Source organism: Notolabrus celidotus, chromosome 9 (genome assembly GCF_009762535.1).
Source record: "Notolabrus celidotus isolate fNotCel1 chromosome 9, fNotCel1.pri, whole genome shotgun sequence".
NCBI classification, from domain to species: domain Eukaryota; kingdom Metazoa; phylum Chordata; class Actinopteri; order Labriformes; family Labridae; genus Notolabrus; species Notolabrus celidotus.
In genome coordinates this window covers 25,521,033-25,540,714 of record NC_048280.1, presented here as the reverse complement: position 1 = coordinate 25,540,714, position 19,682 = coordinate 25,521,033, and the positions used below count along the sequence as shown (strand labels likewise).

Genomic DNA, 19,682 nt, shown 5'->3' with positions numbered 1-19,682 from the left:
TATAAATAGGGTTAGGGTTATGAATAGGGTTAGAGTTATGAATAGGGTTAGGGTTATGAATAGGGTTAGGGTTATGAATAGGGTTAGGGTAATGAATAGGGTTAGGGTTATGAATAGGGTTAGGGTAATGAATAGGGTTAGGGTTATGATTAAGGTGAAAGTTATGATAAGGGTTAGGGTTATGATTAGGGTTAGGGTCAGGTTTAGGTTTAGGGTTAGGGTTTTCATTAGGGCCTGGGTTATGATTAGGGTTATGATTAGGGTTATAAATAGGTTTAGGGTTAGGGTTTTCATTAGGGCCTGGGTTATGATTAGGGTTATAAATATGTTTAGGGTTAGGGTTAGGTTTAGGGTTTTGATTGGGGTCTGGGTTATGATTAGGTTTAGGGTTATAAATAATTTTATGGTTATGGTTATGATTAGGGTTAGGGTCATGGGGTTCATAACCCTAATCATAACCAACGGAAGCCCTAAAAGAACTTGATTAAATACATTGTATTTTCTCCATTTTCCAGAGATCTTTACTTATTTTTCTCGTTATCTTGAAAAAAAGAAAGCTTGTAACTTGGGATCTCGAGAAAACAAGTAAAATTAACTCGTTATCTCGAGAAAATATAGCAAATAAAATATATTTAATTATGTCTTTTAAGGCTTCTGTACATATCTATATCATAAGTCAGTTATATATTTTTCATCTTTTGGCTAACACCCAATGTCCCTTTTCCCTCAGTACCTTGCATTTTTGTTTTATTAGTGCTCAAAAACCCAGATATGTTGAAAACACACAGGTATCATGTCCTTACATTTAAACTTAATTATTAGCTTGAAAAAAGACAAGACCTCCACTTTCCCTTATTTCTATAATAGAAATTCTGTAATTCATAGGCGAATACATTTCCGGAATGATCATTTTCTCTCCAATTATCTAATACCCAAGGTAATACAGCAACACCACTTCTGATGCCTGAGTACAGAAACAGACTTTAATTAAAATCTTTAATTACCAAAATAAAAAGTTTAACATTCCCAAATACAAAGACCAAACCTTGCACACATTAACACCTCCTTCAAAGGAAAAGTGCAGATCTGCTCCTCTCCTGTTCATGAAAGTTGGGATGTCTTTACTGTATTAGCAGCAATGTTGACTTTGTGTGAGTACAGCAGAGAGCTGGAAACTTCTAAATATGCAGGATTAGTGGAAAAGAAAACCAGGAAATTGAGTGAAGGAGGAGGAGATGGGAATTACCATAACCAGTCATCAAGGTTTTTTTTCATGCTCTGATATTAGAGGAACAGAAGTTCAAGCAGATCAATGCAGAATTAACAAGTTTCAAACCACTTGACAGGAAAACATAATCCTGCAATTATAAACTAACCCAGCACCAGGGTTACTTTCATAATCTCATTTTACATAATTAAAATCAAATGGAAAAAAATATAGATATATACATCTCATATGATCAATATATGCAAATGTACATTAGCATGTCATTATTTCTCTATGTCTTCTATTCCACAGGTGTCAGTAAACTTGTAGCTATAGTTTTGAATAGTTAGATCAATACATTACTCCTACATGGGAGAAAATCAACTAAAATGCATTAAGACACTTCATTCCACCTTCAACGATATACGACTACAAAAACAAAAACATTCAGAGTTTCACATCCACAGTTCAGTTGAAGTCAGGGAAGATGGTGGGATGAGTTAGCACCAGTTTTTGTCTTCTGTCTCCACTTCAGTGCTGAGACAGGACCGAGGTGACAGCGGAGTATAGCTATTGCTGTAATGACAGACTTTGTATGACCATTAAGATTTTTTAATGCCTTACATAAGGAGCATTAATAGCAAGGTAAGTAAAATAATCAAACAGATCAACTTCATAAATCACCGATATCAAGCTCAGTTATTTCAATTTTTTTTCCCTTCTGACCAAAATAAAATGACCTTCCTTTCAAAATCCATCAGTGAAGCTTAAATATTCATCACATGCTACCTCAGCCGTCTGACTGTTGTGGTTTGCAGTGGGTTGTGAGAAGTGGTGAATTAAAACACAGTGTGAACAAAGTGCTTTCTGTTAAAATATGCTGTAGAATGGACAGACACACACCGGCCCATACAGTCGAAGGGGGAAAAAATGGGCAAAGAGCATGAGGGCATGACCCATTATTTGGCACATAGTTCACTGTGAACCTCTCTCCTGTGGCGAGCGTCAGTGTGTGTCTGTCCTCTCTGTTACTAAGATATGTAGTCTCTTGCAGCAGTTGTAAAGAGAGGTGCGTCCGGAGAATCCCCAGTAGAGCCGAGAGCCAGCTACAGTTTATAGGCAGATCTGAGGGTGAACAGTTGTGTTGAACAGGACTGGCTGAGTGCCTCACATTCTTTGTTTTAGAAAATTGTAAGAAAAAGCAAAACAGACACTTAGGAATGAACACAGATATGTTTACTTGAGGAATGACTCATAGGAGGGTCCGCTCCTACACTCTGCTCACTGGTGAAACTGAGGAGTCAAATTCTTAAGAGAAACAAATTCCTAATATTTCAATGTGCAAATAATGTGAGAATCTTAGAAATACAAACATGGAGAATCCACTTGAGCAGTATTTAGTGGATCCAAAGGTGATGAGCTGCATGGTTGATTTAAGGTACAGGCTCGGCCTGAGCCGCAGTGATGCAGTGGTGTATTAGGACTTAAAAACGTGCACGGCCCTCACGACGTACTGCCTGCAGATGGGACACTCGTTCATCCTCTTGCCGCACTTTGTGCAGGTGACCATGTGACCACACTCTAGGAGAACGCAGTCGATCATAGCGTCCATGCAGATCCTGCAGAGGTTCTCGTCGTGGATCGTCAGCGGGCCCTTTTCAACCTCTGCCAGAGGAGAAAAGAGTGAGGTGACTTGAGATGCTAAGAAACGGCTGTTTCAAAGAAGCTGTGAAATGTCATGCAGTGAAGAGGGGAGCTTAACAAAAGTCCTCGTCTCATACAGCCTCATCTCAGTTAGGTCATGCTCACAATCTCCTCAAAGATGTCAACGGCTGCAATGGCTGTGTCAAAATGTTTCTATGGCAACCACACAGCCTTTATAACCGAGTGCAGCATGCAGGTAAGTGAGTGAATTTACACGCGGCACACTGCAGGTCTCGGTATAATCAGCTTCACACTTATGAACACATGACTGGGCCACAGATGGAGATTGATCTCATGGTGGAATGAGGTTTCTTGTGTGTGACAAAAACATGAAATATAAAGATTTCTGCTCCTCAGATCGAAAAAAAAAAACATTGAACAAGCAAGCAGAGACCGTCATTCCACAGGGGGGACAACATGTAGGAGTTTCACTAAGTTACGTTTGAAGTAAATAAGAATGGGGTTCACAGTGACTACAGATGTGGTGGTGACAACACTGTACTATAGAGAGGCAAGCCACGGATGGTACATGTGACCATAGCAAAAGTGCGAGCGATCTACAAGCCTTACCTCCGATTGCTCCATTGCAGATGGGAGGGGAGGGAGGGAGAGCCACCACTTAAGTGTGGGGAGGAGTAAAGCAAGCAAGAGACATTTCAGAATGATTCTCTGTGAGAAACTAACCTGAGTGACCCTGATTATTAAAAGTGCATATTTCACATTCATGTCAAAACAAGAGAACTATTAGGCTTCTGATGTGAAAAACAGGATGTGGTAATACTGACATCTGAGATGCAACTTACCTGTGGTTACAGTACTGCTCACATTTTCCACTGCAAGAAAAACATTTGAAAGTTATTGTGGCACCTTATCACAAAAGGCCTGTTTAAAAATATGGCTTGTACCAATTTTTACATTTGCAGAGCTATACACAACTAACTCACCAAAACACAATTTGTGTATTTGGTCAGAGACACAAAATATCTACCCACTTGATTTCCTGTTTTCCTCTGTCTCTCTGTACAATCTGCTGACGCGCTCAACCAGCTCCCACTTCTCACAACACCCTGAATAGTTGACAAAGTTTCGAGCCAGGATCTCCTTCAGCTGCCTGACTGATAGGTCCTCGATGTCCCTCAAGCTGGAGAGGTCTGAGAGAGATGCTCTGGCCCGACGTCGCGTCTGAGGACTGACCTGAAAAGACCAGAAATCAAGGCATATTGAAGAACAGAACAGTAGTTGGCATCCTAATGACACACCTAGCTATTTTTTAAGTACAGCAATATTTAATGATTGAGCAAAGTCTATTAAACATAGTAACTATTCCAAAGTATCCTGTGTTGTGTTTAAGAATTCACCAGCATTTTATACTTCTTCTATTTAAAACCTAAAATGAGAGGATGCTTATTGCTGCTTCTTTCTCAATTACATTCAAGGATGTAGCTTACTGCAATATGCAAGACAATACCATTTTTGCAGCAAGGCAAAAAGCCACTTCAGAAAGCATGCTGAGCAAAATGTTCTGGTGCAGAGTAGATTCTCTGGCCAACAAATTGAGTTTCATTGTTTTCGTTCATTTAAATTGTACAAAGAAAACATAAGCATTAGCATCTCATTTCCAGCCTCTATACTGCCTTCCTTGCACAATGCTAAATGTATTTGCAGCCTGAATACAAGTAGCTGTGTCCCATAGTACTTCTATTTCAGTGATGAAATCTTTTAGTAAATACTTCACATGAATGATTTAATAGATCACCTCAGGAGTGTGATCACTGGGGTCCAGGTTGAGGAGAGACACAGATGTGGCATCACCTTCCTGCAACACAACAGCAGCATTAACAATTATAAGTGTACACCACATGCAGGGGGCAGGCCAGCTACCTGAGGATTAGGATTACACACTCCTCATCCAACCCATTGACGCCTCAGGAACAACAATGTCTCATATGTTCCAGCCATAGAAAGGCTTACTGCTCCTAAAGCAGGCCAAGAACAGGTATTTATAGTGGATCCTTGCTGCTTGGAGCGGAGGTCCTATTTCAGTGCCAGTTGTGACACTTCTCACTCTCTTTTTCTGCCCCTTAAACCTTGATCACTTTCTTTTTAAGTCTGTTTACAAACTGTGGTAGATCCAGGATGAAAAGTGGTTCCCAGGGACTCATCTGAGTCTGCCTCAAGCGTTTACTTGTTGTACTAAGATCTCTAACAAATAATCCGAAGACCTGAACAAAACAAAACAAGTGTCGACTCTTCAGAAATGTATGATTTTTATCTAAAAACATCCAAACTTTCAAACTGAAGGGAACTATTGTATCTGCAAAAAAGGGCCATCTGATGACTAGCTTCAAACATATAGTTAGGATACTTTTGCAGCTCTACAAATAATAAGGCTATTGCTAAGTGCGGTGTTATTAAAAATGATGCCTGGTAAGAAGTGTGTCCTGACCTGGTTGGTATCAGAGCTGTCACTCCTGCTGAGCCGCTCCTCCTGAGAAGCAACGAAAGCAGACAGCTCTGAGGCAGACTGTGTGGTAGAGGGGGTCGGTGTGTACATGGAACGTGAGCGGAGGCTGCTCGTGTCGTGGTGGTCCTCCTCTTCCTCGATGCCTCGATGACAGAGCACCAAGTCCACCAGGTCTTCCTTTTCCCTGCAGGTATCGGTGGGGATGTTGCGGAGCAGCAAGTACTGACGCAGGTCCCTGACTCGTAGGCGCATCAGCCGCGGTCGCTGGAAGGCTGTCGCCTTTAACAAATGACATGTTGCACAAATGCGCAGATTCTCCTGAAGCACGGAGCAAAGAGAGCAGAAGCTCTTTTTGCAGTCGCAGCAAATGTACTGCAGAAACAGAGGAGGAGGGGAGAGAGGAAAGGAGGCTACTTGTGATCAATCTTTTCTTATGTGTTTTTCACATTTGATACAAACATATGGCTCAACGGCTGTAATTAAGCTAATTTTAAAATTATCAACATATTATCACATGATGGAAAAAAAACCAAGGAAAAGTGGAGAAACAAAATGTAACAAATTACTAGATAGCACTTCCAAGCCAGAGGATTTCTAGTGCATTTTTTACACGCATCTGCTCTACCTCTCCAGGCACAGAGATGGAGGCAGCACAGTTCTTTAATTGATAAACATCAAACAGTAATAAATGCAAGAGGTGGGATATGACTGGCTTGGAGAGCAAGTAAAGCGCAGGACTCTGACAGAATGAGACCCTGAGCCACAGCAGAACATGTGCACTGAATGAAGGTGACATTAGAGAACAAGAATGTTGTCCATCTGTCTCTGCAATCAGCTAGAACAAAGCCCTGTCAAGAGAAATTAGTGGCCTCTGGGTGTATATTAAATTAAGTTAGGCTCTCAGATCTTCAGAAAACAGAGTGAAACGATGCTCTGTTCTATGAAAGTGCATTATAGTTTCAACTTTTCCCCTCTTTTGACGTACTTTGCAGAAAATGTTTAGGATTTAATTATATTTCAAAAATCAGGGCTTCATGGTTATATAGACTTAATCAATGTCACTCTCAACCTTTGGCTCACTGGTATCAAAAATATGGTGACTCAAAGATAAAAACATGTACTTTGTTTTCTACATGCTACAAGCTGGGTCACTCTGTTTTTCAGACCCAACCGGTAATTAACACTGAGCTTAAAATATTCATCTTTCTCCCCATCTGCTTCTGCATGCGCACCTCCTCCTTCTCATTAAGTCAGTGGAGCAAACAACATGATCAGGCATCACACAGTACATCCAGATACCCACCTTCCTCCTGAAGACAGAGAAGGCCTGACCACATGCCTTGCAAACAAGGCCTGGACTCCCTGAGCTGGTGGGCGGATATGTAGAGTATCCTGCACTGGGGGCAAATCTGAAGGGTCCAGCGCCGGCCCCAAACCCTGGCTGCTGGCCTCTTACTGCCCCAGTACCCATGACTTCATTCAGCAAACCACAGCATGAAGCCCACATAGACGAGGCCCCTGCCTGAATGTCACAAAACAACTTCACTTTAATATTTACATACATTTACCAAAATACTAGGGATGCATGATATTATCGGCACATTCTCGGTATCAGCCGAAATTGGCTTTAAAATGAATTTCATCATGAAAATGAAATGAATCGGATATCGGTCAACACGCCGATATCCACCGATATAATTAACTGATAAAATAATGGGCTGCTGCACACATGTTGGGCTCATGTTTTAAGTCAAATTTGAATTTAAGCAGCAGTCTGTAAGGTACATGTAGCTGACTAATTTAGGCACATTTACTGTCAAAGATTAACCATTTTATTTAATTTGGGTTTAATTGCTGTACAGTTGCACTTTTCACATGTTCCCTGTGAACAGAGGTTAAGTTTACTTACTATGTCAGATGTGAAATTGGCCAAATTTGCCCTGGTTGTGTTTATTGTTATGATTGTCTCAGGGAGAGCATCATCCAAGTTTTAAGTAGGATATATCTTTTTGTATGAATTTTGTTTGAAATAAATAAATATGCAGTTTTAAGTATTAAGTATTTTTCTTATTTGTAAAAGAAATGTATATTACTATATATTAATTGATGATCTCTGCAATTAGGAAACAAAATATTGGTATCGGTAATTGGCTAAATGAGTTGTAACATATCGGAATATTGGATATCAGCAATACATCCAATATTGTGCATCCCTAAATACATAAATAAAAATACATAAACAAACAAATATATTTACACACGTTTGTTAATCTATACATTACCAAAATATACACGTTTATGCACAAACAAAATATAATACATGTGTTACATAAGCACACATACATACACTTAAATTTTCAGCTTTAAAATATCTAAGAAACTTATGTGCCAGTAAGGCATCTGAATTGAAAACATATGTAAATATAAATCAACACAAATATATTTATTATATTTTATATGTATTTGAATTATTTATGCCACTGGTTGCCACTGAAATAATTCCTTCTCTTATATAGAGACAACATAGTGATGATGATATTATATATATTACGAGAGTAACAAACCATCGGTGTTACTTTACAAGACTATAAGCATCCGGAGCTGTCAAAACAGAACTACCAAACAAACAATTACACATCAAAATATTCAAATAATAATAATTAGCTGACGTCCATGTAGCTAGAAAGCAGACCATTCAACATAACCTACAACAGCCTACATATTCTCCTGCTAGGCAATCCTGTCATGTCGTCTTTTAGTGTCAGCTGTCAGAGTTTCTGTCTATGACCATTTTGTCAATCAGCTAACAGGCTAGCTACCGTCACTGATACAACATTAAGCTTCATTAGCCTACGTTAGCTAGCTGCTGCTGAAACTGGAGAAGATGAATTGTAGAGAAATATGCACCTTCATTGCAGCTCCGGTGTGTCTACAGTGAAAGACCAGATCGACCGTGTAACCATTGCAATATGGAGCGTCACTTATTTTGCTGCCTGAATGATGTGTTGAGCTGCGATCATCGAGCCCCGAGCCCTGACTCTGCTTCTCTACTGATGCTACTAGCTGCTGCTGCTGCTTCTTCTTCGCTCTGATAATGTGATGTAATCCAAATACACTGTCTTTGCTGCCCTCTACAGGTCAATATAGAACTGACAGCACTGTAATTACCCAACATTATGGGTCTGCAGAGCCGGGGTCTGCAATTAACTCAACTCAACTCAACTTTATTTATATAGCACCTTTCATACATATAAACATGCAGCCTAATGCTTCACAGAATAACAGAGAGACAGAAAACAACAGCAATGGTAAAATTATAAAAGGTATGATTATAAATAAAAAACTTAAAAATTAAATAAAAATAATACAGTAAAATTAATTAAATAAGTAATAGTGGAAAGAAAAGTTTAAAAAATAAGGTAGCGTTGACAAGATCAGATGAATACAAGAAATAAATAGATAAATACATAATTAAATAAGATAAATACATGTTAGTAACCTTGTGCTGTTGCCACAGTTAGGGTTATGGGTTGGTTACAGTAAGATCATAGACTGTATAAAATATGATGGGTTGGGTAAGATGCTAAAATGTTTTTGGGGTGTCAAACATATGGCCCCGCGGCCTGCGGATGACTTCCCAAAGTGAAAAAATTAAATAGAAGACATTAACTGCAATTTTTAAATAAAAGTAACTGGTATTTCAGATGTGTCCTCTGGGGTCACATCATAGACTGTAAATAAAAATGGATAGTGTTGCTCCACCTCTTCCTGTTGTACGTTTCTGAAGCCAAAAAATACCGCTCCTGGACGCAGCCATTGTGCTTACGAAGCCACTGTAACGAGCTCCGCCCTACAGCGTAGCGTCACAAGACGCTGTGTGTCCTATGAAGTTTCCCTCTACCTCGGCTGTGAATCAAAGGAAACCCAGAAGTAAAACCCCACTTTTTAATCTCTAATAACTAACGAAAAAGAAACTTTTCAGTAAAAGAGGCCTTGAACACAAAAGAGTCAAATAATAACGACATATCACCACAGCATATGGATGTGAGAAATGTATTTTTTAAAGTTTGACTGCTTCCCTATTCAAATGAATGCACCCCTGGGTCACATACACACGCAGAAATTCACAGACTTTTTGGAGCACTTCAAGATCCAATCAACACTAAAATTTTCATGTATGTAAACTTGTAACAGCAGGAGTGGTGGATCCACCTTTTTGGAGACATATATTGTGCGCATGCTTACCATACATGTGCGGTAAGTGTTCAGTCATTTGTAAAATTGTCTCCAGCTTTGTAAGTGTTTCATCTTTTGCAAATCTGTTTCCTTAAATGTAAATTAGTTTTGGCCTTGGTAAAGTGTTTTGCTGATGTAATTTTGTTTTATAAAATTTTGAAATGTTTTCCACAATGTAAATTTGTCTCCAACTTTGTTAAAGTATTTCATCTTTTCTGAATTTGTTTTGTCTTTTAGGGCCACCGTAGTTTACACATTTTGACACATGACAACAATGTTATGTTATGTTTGGGCTCCTCTCAAGTTAGATCCATATCCAGCTCGCTCCCTCTCGTGAGCGCGCCACTGAAGGCTGAAGAACGAAGAGCGTCTCCTCCTGATGACGTTGACCGACGCGTCACCGTGTTTTGAGTTTCAGCGGGTCTACAGCAGCTGGTCTACAATAGTCCAGGGAAGAGAGGTTCGTCCACGTTTACAGGTTTAACAATGGAAAACAACGCCCGTGTCAGTTTAATGATCATGTATGAGGATGAGACGGTGGATGTCCGTTACAGTAACGGAGCCCAGTTACAAGTGTCGCCCTGTGGATGTGAATTCATGGTGGTAAAGCCAAAGGACCCCTCCGGACATCCTCTGCAGCCCATAGAGAGAGTCCGACAGAGGACGAGATTCACCATCAGCGCTTACAAGGTATACTGTGCTCATTGAGAACAAAACACTTTCTCGCCACTACAACTTCATTTGTAGTTTGTGCCTCACTGGTATTACAACAGTTTCAAACTGGGCCTGGAGACACTGGAGTAAGAAGTAGACAGGTATACCAGACAGACAGACGGACGGACGGACGGACGGACGGACAGACGGACAGACAGACAGACAGACAGACAGACAGACAGACAGACATGATCTATCTATCTATCTATCTATCGATCTATCTATCTATCTATCTATCTATCCATCCCGGGAGGAAATTCAGTCTTTCAAGTTGCTCCTATACACAATAATTAAAAATATCAAGTAATATTAATAGAAGAAAGTAATTAATAAGATATAAATACAAATACAATGAAAATAATTATAATAAAAGTATGTACAGAAGACAGAATAAGCTATGTAGAAAATAAATGGTTGATGTCCCCAGAGATCTGGAAGAGTTATAAAAATACTTTGATATGAGAAAGTCTTGCTTTTAAAATATTGATATACATGAGGATTATGAGGATGTTAACAATCACTGGGAATGTTAATATTGCTAGCAAAGGTAGAGGAAATATCAGCCTATAGCATGTAAAAAAATATAAATGAGCATAAAAAATACATACACAAGTTGTACTACCACAACATTGAACTCACATAAAGTTCCAATGAACTATTCCAATTGCTGTAAGCTGCTAGTTGCTATTATGTAAATGTGTGCATTCATTTTCAGGAGTTGATGGTGGCTGTGTTAGAGTTTAGAAATAAATATGCAAGTCGGCCATATCTGCCAGAGGAACTCATTCTTCCTGAACACAAAAAGGTAACAAGATCTATTTCTTAGCTCGCACCTTGTAGAAATTCAATTGTAAAAAATTAAATCATGTCTGTGAACTTCTATCTTTATATCTCTGCACTTCCTCTTTGCAGCGTTTTTGTGGCATTGACTCAGATGTGCACTGGCCTGAGTGGTCATCCTGTGAAGCTGAACCCGGAGCCAGAGGAGAGACCATCATCAGGTCAGAGGAGGGACGAGCTGTGTTGATGCTGTCTCCTTCAGGTGACGAATTCTCTGTTGAGTTCACATGCAACCTCAGTCGGAATAAAAGCAGCCAAGGCACTCAGCAACAGCAGCATCAAGTAAGCAATCTGATCAGCGATGAGACCAAAGATATCAATAACAGCTAAGGAAGCAGAAGGGATGAGCTTTTTAGATCAAGGTCTTGCTCTCCTGGGATTACAAGCACATCTCAGCCAAAGGTAATGCTTCTTAATGATATTCCTATACTTGAATCAATATTTCACTTCCCTCTACAGCCAGAGGAGACGTTCCAGTCTACCACAGTGGTCCAACATCACTCCTGCGCTAAGGTTGACCCTATTTGGTGCTACCCTCTCTCTTTGGCACACCATCTTGCAGCAGCTAGTCTCTCTAAACCTGAAGATCACAGAGCAGAAGGAGTGAGAAATCACGCCCGAAAGTCTGATGTGAAGAGAAGCTCTCAGCTTCCTCAGGCGCTGCCTCTCAAGTGTGCTTCACCTCACTGGCACAGGTGGAATTATTAATCAATACATCAGACATCTCAAACACCATTTAACCATGCTAACTGACTAATTTAAGCTTCTTTATTTATGCTTTTAAGATGGAAGGTCGAAGATCCTCTCGTTAAAAGTGATCATCTAGACCAAGATCTACCAACAGAGCTGGTTAAAGTGATTTGGTGTCAGGGAGTTACATACAGGTATGTGTGCAGGGTTGAAAAGGATCTTAAGATATTTGGCTTGCAAGAACAAGGCCGTAAAAGAACATTCAAGTTGTATGTTTAAGATTTAACATTTACTTCTGGATTTGATTTACATATCCTTTCATCACTTTATTTGAACTGTGTTGTAAACCTTAATGATTCATGTGCAGGATTCTCAGTGGGGCTGTCGCAGTAGTCGAGGTTTCCCCAGGAGATGGTTCAGTCATGCGGTCTAACGGTGTTCTCAACACTTATTTTACTCTTCACAGACCTGAGCTGTCAGGACAGGTACATTTCGATTCCAAATATATACCACTGGTTGAAATTAAGCACCAACCCTGCAACATTACACAAAACCTTAATGAAATTAGTCTATCTCACAGGTGAGAGAAGTAACATACCATCTGAACAGCCTTCCACCTGACGTACCGGGACAGCTGTACTCTATATGCTCTGTTGCGAGTCGTGCAAGTAGGTGAGCTGCCTCTTCTTTAAAGTCTGGTTGATTTGAAACCTTTCTCCAGTCGGTCTTGACAGTCATGCCTCTGATTCTTAGGATCCTGACATGCTACAACGAGGCCAAGCTATCACTAAAGCTTCCTGTAACGCCCAGCTGTCTTCAAGATGAGCAGGTAGTTCCTACCTCTATTGTAGCAACGTTAGATTTTTACATTATTAAAGCAAGCTTCTAAATGGATCATGACTTTGATTTCAGGGTAGATATTCTTCTAATCCGGCAATGACTGAAGGAAATCTGTCCAATCCTGCATCTATTGAGCAGCTTGTGGATGTAGAAAGCCGGTGAGTTGAATTTTTGTGACATCTGTATCTAACCATTTTAGTATCTTACTGACCCCTAGTGTCTTTTATCTTTTGATGAAACTCAGGTCAGATCTTGTCGCTGCAGAGCTGGAGAAGATCAGAAGATTCAACTGTATCCTTCAATTATGTGATGACCGAACTGAGGGGCTACTGAGAATAAAGATATGATCTGGTTGTCATAGTTACATCAAGTGTAAGTACATCTTGAGTTTGTTCTTTAACTTCTCCATGCCCAGTTCTGCTAGAGAACAGATGCCTGCCAGGAAATGAGAGAAGACGTTCAGAAGTGGAGTGTACATCTGCAGAGCATGTGACTCATGAGCCAGTGAGTGAAAACTGCATCGCTGAAGCTCTACAGAGGACATCTAAGGCCATACAGGACATCGATGCTCTCATATCTGCTGCCACACTCACATGAAGGACTTTTGAGACTAATGAGTTTATATCAGATGCAAACATTCAAACAGAAAGTGTTTTTATTAAAGATGTCTTAATGTCCTCCCAGTACACTTCCGGTGAGGATTAAAGATAAGAACTCTGGTGCAAATGATCTTTTAACACCTTGACATTTCCCACCAACACTCATGACAAATTGTGGTTTTAATGTAGAAGATGTGGCTGATGAAAGATCACTGTTTTTTTTACCTCTTTTGAGTTAGAGACTTAATCTTGAACTACACTCAGAGCAGCTCTGGACTTCATCTAAGACTTCAGTTTCAATATGAATGACACTGCAGTCTTGAAAGCCTCAAAAGGGCACAATTGTCATTTTGAATGCATCAGTGTTTTATTGAATGACATATTGGTTCATAAAATAAAAACAAGGCATTGCTAGTTTTTATAATCCAGTTTAAAAAAATAACAGTTTAACTAAAAACCTTATCTGCAAAAATGAGTTATTTTTTTCCAGAACAATTACAGGAGAAAATATATATTTTTTTTATCTTAGTAAAGTTATTTTTATTGAAACTCTCTCTGGGACGTTCTTTATTGCCTCTTTTTGTGCTGTTTTCTTTAATTTCATTACCATTCATATGGCTTTGCTCGATGAAAATAATTACCTTTTGTATAAATGTGTTGCAAAAATACATTTGCTTAAAACCTTGGCGTTTATGAGAATTGTCTCAGTATTATATTTCCCCACAAAATAAGGTTTTAATTATTTTTTTCTTTTATTATTACATATTTGATCTATTTTGTAAAATGTATCCTTTGTTGTACTAGGTCTTCAAGTATGTTTTACTTGTACTTAATAAATGTGAAAGGTGTGAGCATTTTTAAATGCAGTTATATCAACTAATGTGTTGAAGTACTGAATCTTAGTTTTTTAATACGTCCACATTTTTTGATCCCTTGCTCTGCTCTCAAACTGAAGCAGAAAGTGGTTTGGGATGCTTTCTAGTTTTTCTACGGAAGCCCCAAAAGGACATTTTTTTCTCTGTTTTCTCGAGATAACGAGTTAATTTAATTTGTTTTCTCACAATCACAACTTATTTTTCTTGTTATCTGGAGATAAAGTAAGATGAGAAAACTGAGAAAATACAATGTATTTAATCCTGTTCTTTTAGGGCTTCCATATTGAATACAAAAGGAGCACATTAATACTTTTTTTGTTTTTTTCACAAACATTCTTTAAAAAAATTTGGTGAAAACATTTTGGTGCAAGACATTTATCTTACAGGTTGAAGATCAAAAACAAAAAAAAACAAGCTCTGTTCACTGGATAAAACAAGATAAATTATCCCATAATCAAGAGAAAAATAAGTCGAAATCTTGAGATAAAATGTATTTAATCATGTCATTTTAGGGCTTCCGTATTTTTCTGAGCATGCAGTACTTTCCTTTTCTCACCGGATAAGAGTCAAACACTTCCCCTGATGGCTCATTTAGACTACAGTCACTGTATCACACAGTCTCTGCAGCTGCGCAGGCTTACACAGATCTTAAATCAGGTGAGTATCTATGAACTTTTTTAAAGCAGTTTATGATCTTTCTATGTGCTTCATTCATATGCATCTCTCTGTTCTGCTTATTTAAGTGTGCATGTAATGTGTGCACTTGTTTATTTCATGCTTGTTACTCTGTATCCTCTATCTTGACTTTTCCCCCCATTACTTATGAAAACATTAGATACTAAAGACAAAAAATAACATTTCCACTTCAAAACAGGAATGATCTAATTTTCCTCTCTGTAGGCTACAGGACAGAAATACATTGGGGCTCATGGATCACTCCAACACAAGTCAAAGCTCAGTGACTCCCTCAAAACCACGTCCCATCTCCTCTGTTCAAGCTAGAATAGCAGCATTTGAGCAGAATATACCAGGTGCTGTGAACACAACCAGTATAACCACTCCTAAGTCTGGTGTTCAGAGAAAATGTCCATCTGCTTTTATACAAATTGTAAAGCCTGCTTCATCTCTCAGGCCACCACCTTCTAAACCTGCTCAAACACAGAAAGACACTGACTCTTCAGTGCAAAGTAAATATTTAGCGGTAAAAACTAAATTTGAAGCAAATTTGTTGGTTTCCAGCAAAACCAGTGCCCCTCTTGTTTCTGCAGAACTAGCACCACTTTGTTTAAGAAAAGCAGAAGCTACTGTAACCCTCAAACCAGAAACAAGGACATCCAATGTTCCATCCTTTCCCAGAGTGCAGACCACCAAACTACCTGCAGCACAACAGAGATCTGACACCAAAGAGCAAAGTCTGACTGACAGATGCTGTAAAGTGGAAAGGAACTCCCGCCCTGAACCCCCCAAACTCCCAGAGATGAAAAAACCTGTTTATATGAGAACAAGTGAAATCCAAACTAAAGTCCATTTGGGGAAGCTCAACCCCTTTATTCCTAAAAGGAGACTTCCTGATGTGTTTACTCTGGGATGCGCTCCTGTGAAGCCGAGCAGGCCTCCAAGTGGAATGATTCATCAGATCAGAGAGAGGATGCAATCTTGGAAAATTGGTGAGGAAGGGTTTAATATGATGTCTTTTCATAAATCTGGCTTTTGCTTCCTCAATTAAAACCTTTTTCCAAAGTTTATCGGAATGCTCAGAGGTAGGGGGAGTTATGTTTAAAAAGCACTTTTGTGTAACAGAACCTGGGATAAAGACACCAAATAGGCCTACTTGGGCTCCTCCTTCTCCACTTGTTCGTTTGTGTCCACCATCCAGCCATGCAGCTGATCTGTAAGTATCCACACGTCTTTCAGGAGGCTGCTGTCGTTTGTCAGATCCTTACTTATCTCCAAAGTAACTTTTATGAAATGTGACTTTCATTGCTCACAGTCAGAAAAATGACCTGGCCGAGGATGAGAGCTATGATGACATCGGCAACATGAACCCTCCAACGCTCCCCCAAAAAGGTCAATAATAATAATGGACCACTTCTGCTGACTTACACTTTTAAAAATGTGAATAAACCAGTTTTTACTTGTATAGCCCCGATTCAGAACAAATGTTATCTTGAGACACTTAACAAAAAAAACAGGTCTGGACTAACCTTTGTTATATTACTTATGTATTATTGATATTTACTTAGATCCAATATTAATGCACCATTAGCAATATCTAACAAGTAATAGTGATAAGGAAGAATGTGGCTGTTGCTGCTCTTATATATTCCTTAGAATTAAATGCTGATTCAAAAATAGTCCAGCTGATATTAATAGTTTAAGCAGTTGTAGTCAAGCAGATCCACAGGACAACGTCCATAGCAACAATTCACAGGAACCTACAAGAGAGCACAGACACTCCTAGGATGATAAGTGGTCATGAAGGGGACATGAATATTTAAAGCTGGTTACATGCAGTATTATGACATGAATGCATATACATATAGAGAGACAGGAGCTCAGTGCACCAGCTTTCCCTGAGGTCTAAGCCTAGTGTAGCAGCAAGCTGGTCCAAGCCCTAATAACAAGCTTTATCAAAAAGGAAAGTTTTAGGCCTTCTTACAAGTAGAGAGTGTGTCTACCTCCCAGACTCTGACTGGTAGATGATTACAAAGGAGAGGGGCCTGATAACTGTGGGCTCAACCTCCCATATTACTTTTAGAGCCATATGGCACCACAAGCAGGCCTGCATGCTGGGAGCATAATGTTTTAGAGCGGTAACAGGGCACTATGAGCTCTTTAAGATATAGCGATGCCTGACTGTTGAGAGCTTTGTAGGTCAGAAGGATTATTCTAGATTATTTTCCTGATTTTATGTGGGGCCAAGCTAGTAAGTAAGTAAGTACATTTTATTTAGTATAGCACCTTTCACAGAATAAAATCACAAAGTGCTTCACAGCAAAATATCCAACACATTAAAAGAAACAGACCATAGCATAAATAAAACATTAGTCTGAACACAGTGAGTGGAAGTCCTGCTTAAATAAATGTGTCTTCACAAGCTTTTTAAAGGCGACAACAGAGACAGCTGAACGAACATTTACAGAAAGCGTTCCACAATGTTGGTGCCACCACTTCAAAAGCACGGTCACCTTTTGTTCTTAGACGAGCTCGAGGGACAACCAGCACTAGTACAGGAGTATATGCTATCTTTTCCTAATTGTTTGTACTCATGCTGCAGTGTTATATTGCGTTTAAAGAGACTTATCGAGGCAGGCTGACAAAAATGAGGATCTATAATCTATCCTAGACGTAATAAATACATGGACTAGTTTTTCTGCATGTAGAGGATAAGTAGGAAATGGGGTAATGGAGATTCATTTCTTTTAATTTTTTTTGTATTATTATTTTTTTTAACCGGAACATAATACCGCCGACCTGAGGGCATGATTTTGAATTCACTGCCAAGAACCGGGACACATTCTTGGCAGTGAATTCAAAATCATGCCCTCAGGTCGGCGGTATTATGTTCCAATTAAAAAAACAAACCGCTATGCTAATTATTTTATTCCTTCTGCCATAAGGATGCTAAATGCACAAAAGGCAGAATAAATCAGGAACTACCGAGCATCCTGCTTTGCTGTATGGTCACAGGTTTTGGTAGTTGCTGATGTCACGACGTGTTATTTATTTCCTTGTTTCCTTTACTGTATATTTTGTACCATGGACAGGTTGACTGTAAAACTGCATTGTTCTTCGGGGACTAAAAAAGTATTCTGAATCTGAATCTGAAACGTACACAAGCAGTGATGCTAATGCTTAAATATTTTCATATGTCTCTTCAGATGTCACAACTGAGTCTGATAAGGTCGAGATGAGGCCTTCATCCATTCAGTCTGAACCCGACATGGATCTTTATGATGACATTGGGGCCCTAGATGACGCATGCAGGTGCAAAGTACTTCATAACACAACTATTTTTTTTTTTTTCAAATACTCCTGAAAGCTCAAGAAAAGTCCCTTTGTATTTGAAAGGTAATCTGTGTTTAGGTGACATCTAGTGGTCAATGTTCGAACTGCAAGTATCAATGCTGCTGCCATGTTGGTTTTAACATTGAAACACAGGAAGTCTTCAAAATCTTTACAACTAAATTACCCCAACTTAATAACCCTATACAAATACTACATTTAAATATTCTCATTTCATGCTTTGTTGAAGCTAACTCAGAGACTACGTGCATGTCTGCTTTTAACACATGACAACTCATACTGCTTTTTTCAACTTTCCCTATTAGGGTTTCTCCTCTACCCTGTGAACCATCAGATGGAGGTAAATATTTATATTTATATATTTCTTCATATTCATTTCTTACTGTGCATACAAATGGAGGTCATGGCTACAAACAAACTCAAAGTGTTGTGCACACAGATGAGGATGTTTTTGAGGCTCTTTATCCTCAGAGTCCTCCTCTTTCTATTGACAGGTAAAAATATTGGTATACATGCCAACTCTATATAGTGAAACATTATGTCTGTAAGGGTAACTCACAGTCTAATTCTTGGATTAATCTATTTGTCTCTTCTTGATTTGGGTAAACTGCAAATACATGTCTGTAAGTAATTTCTACACAATTTAATGTATGCATGAATGTGTAAAATATTTAGATTTTTTTTCCACACAAATCTGATTTTGGAGAAACAAAAGAAGGTATGTTCTGCTTATTTAAAACATAGTATTAACAGACCTTATGTAGAATCTTACTTTCACCCAACGGGTGTACTAGTCGCATCCTGAGGACATGATTTTGAGCTTTTGTTCATTCATATTGTAAAGGTTAATCTATAAGTAGAGATTTACATGAAAAAATATTCTAAAACGACCTTTTACTTTTGTTTTACCTTTTATTTCATAGTAGACAAACATGCATATTTCGTTTACCTTGTTTTCCTGTAATGAGTAGATTCAAATGTCTTTCTTCTTGGCTTCTTCATCTCATTATCTTGATAACAATGCCATCTTTCACATGACACTTTGATAATGTCAGTTCTATTAACAAGACTTTGATTAATTTTTCTCTTTACCTATAAGACTAACAAATGAAAATTACCTAATCATCATGGAAAACTAGTGTTGTTATCTTTAGATGATGATCCTTGAGATCTCAAGACAATAGAATTATTTGATGTCACATGAAGTAACCTAAGTAATATGTCTGGATGCATGTCCACTTAGGGCTTCCCTATAAATGTAAGCTTTCAACTAATGAAAATGATGTATTTAACGTAGGCCTCATAAAAATGGAAAGCACAACTAAATGTGGTGTATTTTACTATGTGGTGATTTTTCTTACCTATAGTAAAGGATGTCTGTACAACCAAACTAAAATTCAATATAAAAAAAAAGTTGAGAAGATCAAACAACCTTAAAATACTTTATTTTCTCTGCAGACTGCATCTATGAAATTGATTAATCTACA

At 38.7% G+C, this 19,682-nt stretch overlaps 2 protein-coding genes across 5 annotated transcripts; one reads left to right on the top strand and one right to left on the bottom strand.

Moving 5' to 3' along the window:
* Positions 1 to 982: 982 nt before the first annotated feature.
* Positions 983 to 8,502, bottom strand: rnf34a (ring finger protein 34a). 2 transcript variants are annotated; one of them, XM_034691657.1, is made up of 8 exons: positions 8,283 to 8,502; positions 6,679 to 6,897; positions 5,358 to 5,747; positions 4,668 to 4,727; positions 3,904 to 4,105; positions 3,715 to 3,744; positions 3,482 to 3,529; positions 983 to 2,872 (listed from the first exon to the last, which is right to left on the bottom strand). In XM_034691657.1, the coding sequence occupies exons 1-8, from the start codon at positions 8,286 to 8,288 to the stop codon at positions 2,685 to 2,687; spliced, it is 1,143 nt and encodes a 380-aa protein (XP_034547548.1). In that variant the 5' UTR covers positions 8,289 to 8,502; the 3' UTR covers positions 983 to 2,684. The 2 variants fall into 2 exon arrangements, with proteins under 2 accessions (XP_034547548.1, XP_034547549.1); XM_034691658.1 differs by lacking the exon at positions 3,482 to 3,529 and having other exon boundaries at positions 8,283 to 8,481.
* A 982-nt stretch (positions 8,503 to 9,484) lies between these two features.
* On the top strand, positions 9,485 to 13,409 carry c9h5orf34 (chromosome 9 C5orf34 homolog). Of its 3 annotated transcripts, XM_034691656.1 has the most exons (13): positions 9,485 to 9,632; positions 9,849 to 10,071; positions 10,166 to 10,301; positions 11,041 to 11,130; positions 11,238 to 11,447; positions 11,625 to 11,860; positions 11,951 to 12,049; positions 12,223 to 12,340; positions 12,424 to 12,527; positions 12,609 to 12,684; positions 12,768 to 12,853; positions 12,940 to 12,986; positions 13,111 to 13,409. In XM_034691656.1, the coding sequence occupies exons 3-13, from the start codon at positions 10,209 to 10,211 to the stop codon at positions 13,290 to 13,292; spliced, it is 1,341 nt and encodes a 446-aa protein (XP_034547547.1). In that variant the 5' UTR covers positions 9,485 to 9,632; positions 9,849 to 10,071; positions 10,166 to 10,208; the 3' UTR covers positions 13,293 to 13,409. The 3 variants fall into 3 exon arrangements, with proteins under 3 accessions (XP_034547547.1, XP_034547545.1, XP_034547546.1); XM_034691654.1 differs by having other exon boundaries at positions 9,849 to 10,301; XM_034691655.1 differs by having other exon boundaries at positions 9,488 to 9,632; positions 9,849 to 10,301; positions 12,436 to 12,527.
* Positions 13,410 to 19,682: the final 6,273 nt, after the last annotated feature.